The sequence below is a fragment of the Arachis ipaensis genome, chromosome B03, assembly GCF_000816755.2.
Source record: "Arachis ipaensis cultivar K30076 chromosome B03, Araip1.1, whole genome shotgun sequence".
NCBI classification, from domain to species: domain Eukaryota; kingdom Viridiplantae; phylum Streptophyta; class Magnoliopsida; order Fabales; family Fabaceae; genus Arachis; species Arachis ipaensis.
The window spans coordinates 120,756,179-120,760,642 of record NC_029787.2 but is presented as its reverse complement, the minus strand read 5'-3'; the positions used below and the strand labels follow the sequence as shown (position 1 = coordinate 120,760,642).

The following is a 4,464-nucleotide window of genomic DNA, read 5'->3' as shown; positions in this document are numbered from 1 at the left end:
AACCAGCATTATTAAATAAAAGATAATCAATTTTATTGATCATATAACATTGTTTATTATTTATTTATACCATTTAAATTAAAGTTCAGAATGTTAATTACTTAAGGCATTATTCTTAAATGTTTTAGTAACAGAGAAATAATCCTCCATTCTATTAATAAATTGACATATGAATTTTGTATGAATTGCAGTCACTACTCTAACTATTTACTTTTAATATATTTTGTTATAGATGAAGAATTGGTAAACAAACTATAACATATTTAAACATCATCTTTTAAATATACATTCTTAACATACAGAAAAATAACCCACTCTTCTTTAATGGTTGTTCAGTAGATCAATTTCGTATAAATAATCCTCCTACTATATATATAACTAGTAAAGTGTTAAATGACGATTTATTCACATCATCTAATTTTTTAAGTGTACATACATTCTTACAAAACAATTTTCTATTGTATGGATAACTCAAGACATTGTTTATTACAAATTAAAACCACAATAAAGTCTTATCACACTAAGTAGAGTCAATTATATGGATCAAATAATATTATTGAACTCTACCATATATCATATAATATAGCTTAAATATTGAACTATGATTCATTGAGAATGTTATCTTTCTTATTATGATGATGAGGTTGCATCTAATAAATTCTCACATTTATTTACATTATTCATTTTGCTACATGCATGAGATATCATGCCACCATTGAGTTTGGTAGTCATTGACAACTGTACTAATTAAAAAGCATCTCCATTTCCTTGTAACATACATGAACGAGTAGGTTAAAAGATGTGATTCTTCCACCTATTTACTCCTTACTACCCCTAATAATCATATAACATCTCTCCGAATGACACACATATATAATTAAAAGGAGGCAGGAACAACTTAAAAGGCTAAGCTAAAGAATAGACATGCATCATCATTTCTATTAGACGGATAAACATGTCTAACCCCAGTGTCTTCCTTAATTTTCACAAATTAAACCAAGACCCTCCCCTTTATTATATATAATTTGAGATCATTTTTAGAATTTATTCCGCAACAAGTGCCTTAACATGATTGAAAGTGCATTTATAAACAGAAATTTATTAATGATAATATCATTAGTATTAATATATCGTTTTAGAGATATGAATAAATGTGTTGGCAGTCATTCTCAGCTAAATAATCCCCATTTCATGCAGGACATCAATCTGATGTCTCCGAATAAATTAGAATTTCAATGATGAAAGTAACGTAACCTATGCATCATGATGGTATTATTATTACCAAATTAATTAAATAAGCCATCACAAGAAAAATAATTAATCAATATTATTTTAAAAAAAAAAAAAAAAAAAAAGAAGAAGGAAAGAATGGGAAATTGAACCTGGAAGCTTCTCTGGGTGAGTATAGCAAATTCCATTCTCGCCCTCAAGAGTTGGTATGAACTCATCAATTAGAGGATGAAGCTTTCTCACATCAGACTGCACTTTTGCATCCAAATGCTCCAGTATCTCTTGGTCATTCGGATCAAATTTCACTCCAGCTGGCAATCCTGGCAAGTCTTGAATTCCCCCACCCTGTATGTGTTATCAAAACATTTAATTTCATAAGATATAACGAAGCAAATCTTGGGATTAATGATATGAGTACCTGATCTTGTTGTATTTGAATGTGATGACCACAAGAGGGGCAAGTAACGGCTCGGATTTCGGTTGGTTTAGGAGGAGTATTTGCGTGATTAACACTAATAACACTATTATTATTGTCATTACTATTTCTAGGGATTGCAATAATATTGAGATTGGGGTGGTTGATTATTTCGATTCCCCCCTCCACAACTGATGATCTATTGCACCATGTCATTTCTTTTGATTTTTCCAGACCCGGCCCTTTCGATGATCACCAGCTCCCTAATAATTAAAATAAAAATACAAAATAATCAACAGAGAGAGAAGAAGAAAAGGAAAAATAAAATAAAATAAAAGGTAAAGCTAGGTAGTAGCTTGTCCCTTTTGGAACACGTTTTTCCTGAATGATCAGCTTCAGAGGAGAGGGAGTATAATCTTACCTACCAGTCTGCTCTATCTACTTAGTTTTCCATCTTTTCTATATTTCTATTATTATTCTTCTCTGTTTAAGATTCATAGAGAAACTGTGCTTTTTGGTCTTCCAAACGCCTTGCACTACTACTTCGCCAACTTCTTGGAACACAAGTGGGTTCTACATATAGCAAAGAAGCTTGGAAGCCAAGTTTCTCTTTGTCCTGGTATATACGGTTGAATCAATTAATTAATCAAGGGCTAAATAATAAATAGTTAGCTGCACTAGTTCTGGGGGTAATTATATAATGTAAGAAAATGAAAATGATCTCATTGTTGGTGTACTTGAAGGATTAATTACGTTGACTTAGTTAAGAAAAATTAAGAGTATATATATATATATGAAAATGTGCATGGTTAATTAATGATTTAAACCCTTAATTCATAAGAAAAAAAGGAGGTTAAAAAAAGGGTAGTGGGTAAGAGTGGAGATGGGGCAACCTGATGATTCTTGTGAGGACGTTTCACCTCTTTAATTTAGAGTGTGCTGTGTGCATGTGTGTGTTAGGGGTTCGGCTGCACTGTCAAATTTGAAGTGTCCTTAAAGCTATGTAAAAACCTTCAAATAAAATAAAATAGAAAACTTACACACTTATCAGATATGTACATACGAACCGACAAAGATCAATGTAACCCAACAAATACTTTTCATATATATATAATTGTGTAAAGGTGTAAAATTAAGTATTGATGGTAAAACTAAAATAAAAAAATAATCAGTTAGTAATACTGCTCATAAAAAATAAATCGAATATTCTTTTGATGAATCCATAAAGATAAATATGAATTACCTAATATTTTTTATTCAAAATATCTTTCAATAAAATTTCAAAGGATATGTTTTGATTTTATTTTATTTTATGTATATAAAAACCTTAGCGCCAACAAATAATACTAGTACTTTCAATTCATTTCTTCCCATATACTTCTTCATTCAAGTAACGCATCTCTCTTCTTTTTCTTTATCCTTTCACAACCGCAGTATAAACTAAACACGCTCGCACACACGTACCCCTTCCAAACTATATTTGTACCCTTATTAAAGAAAATAAAGAAAACAAATTTCACATAAATCAAGAGAATATATATTAATTCAAAGTTTCAAAAGACACTGAATTTCCAAATATTTGAACGTGTGCCGTTGATATCATTTGGCTTTAGCTGGTGATGATAATGATAATATGATGAATGCATGTATGTCGCATGGTCATCATCACCTTATGTGTTTTATCAAGAAATAGTACAATAGATTTTCGCTTGCGGCCGAAGTTGTTGAACGTTTTCACCACTGCTTTGGATCACAAAGAAACATAAGAGTAATAGGTAGGGACAAAAGACGCTAACACATATTAGCATTAATCCTTCCTTAAGATTTCTCAACTATATATTTTCAATACAATATAGTATACACCAACCGACACGTCTTGAAGGGCTTCTCAAAGAAGCTACTCGAAACTTGGCCGTTAAGCTCCTCGTTTTGTTGCAATTTGTGTTTCTATTATCAACTTTAACGCCTTCAACACTAGGGTTTCAAGGCTTTGTTTTGACATGCATTCTTGTTTCCTGTGTGCTTTTAATTTGTACTGAAAATATTTTATGTACTTATGGTTTAGGAAAAGTATAGGTAACTAATAATATTTTTTAACAATGTGTAAACAATGTGAATTAATAGGATTAAAAGAGTAAATTTAATTAGTAATATTAAATTAGGATGTAGTGTATTTTTATTTGATTGGTAGTTGTTCATGTTATTTAAGATAGTTATTATTTACCTAACACCCCTTATGATTTATTATTAAGTTAAATATCTTTTATGAGTACAATATAATTTCTGATAATTTTGAGGTTTCCCAAGGTATGTATGTCCACGTGTCCATTAGATGCTATGGATAGGGATTAGAGTTGGTTTTTTGTAGGAGTAAAGGGTGAATGAAAGGAGGAGAAGAACAAACTTTATGTTATACAAAAACGTGATATGTTTCATTCTCAAAAGCATGGATATGGAGTATGAACCAAAACACGATATATGTGAATGGCATGGATACATACATAGCACTACGCAAATTATGGGTTCGTGCATGCGGGCTGCTTCTTTCGCTTTTGGTACAAAGCTCCGGGTTTGCTCAAAGCTAAGATGTATAGTGTCTAGATATTATTTTTGTTATTCATGACACTACTTTATTTGTTTGGCTGCTTCTGAAAAAAAAAAATTGGTTTCTTAGCAAAAATGAATAAACTCGCATATTTAAATTTCATCATGGTTGATTATTAGTTTTTTATTTTTACTGTTTTACAAAAAATAAAAATAATGTTAAGTAGTCAAAATATTATAGACAATAAATAAAAATATATTATTAATAATAATAT

The 4,464-nt window shown here is 30.3% G+C and overlaps 1 protein-coding gene across 1 annotated transcript in view; it reads right to left on the bottom strand.

Moving 5' to 3' along the window:
* Window positions 1-2,202, bottom strand: part of LOC107634675 (NAC domain-containing protein 10-like) — a 4,203-nt gene extending 2,001 nt beyond the window's left edge. Inside the window, exons 1-3 of the mRNA XM_016338102.2 lie at window positions 2,067-2,202; window positions 1,649-1,908; window positions 1,383-1,575 (exon numbers count right to left, since the gene is read on the bottom strand). Of these exons, the coding sequence (XP_016193588.1) occupies window positions 1,383-1,575; window positions 1,649-1,861 (406 nt within the window). The 5' untranslated portion in view covers window positions 1,862-1,908; window positions 2,067-2,202. The remainder of the gene's footprint in view (window positions 1-1,382; window positions 1,576-1,648; window positions 1,909-2,066) is intronic.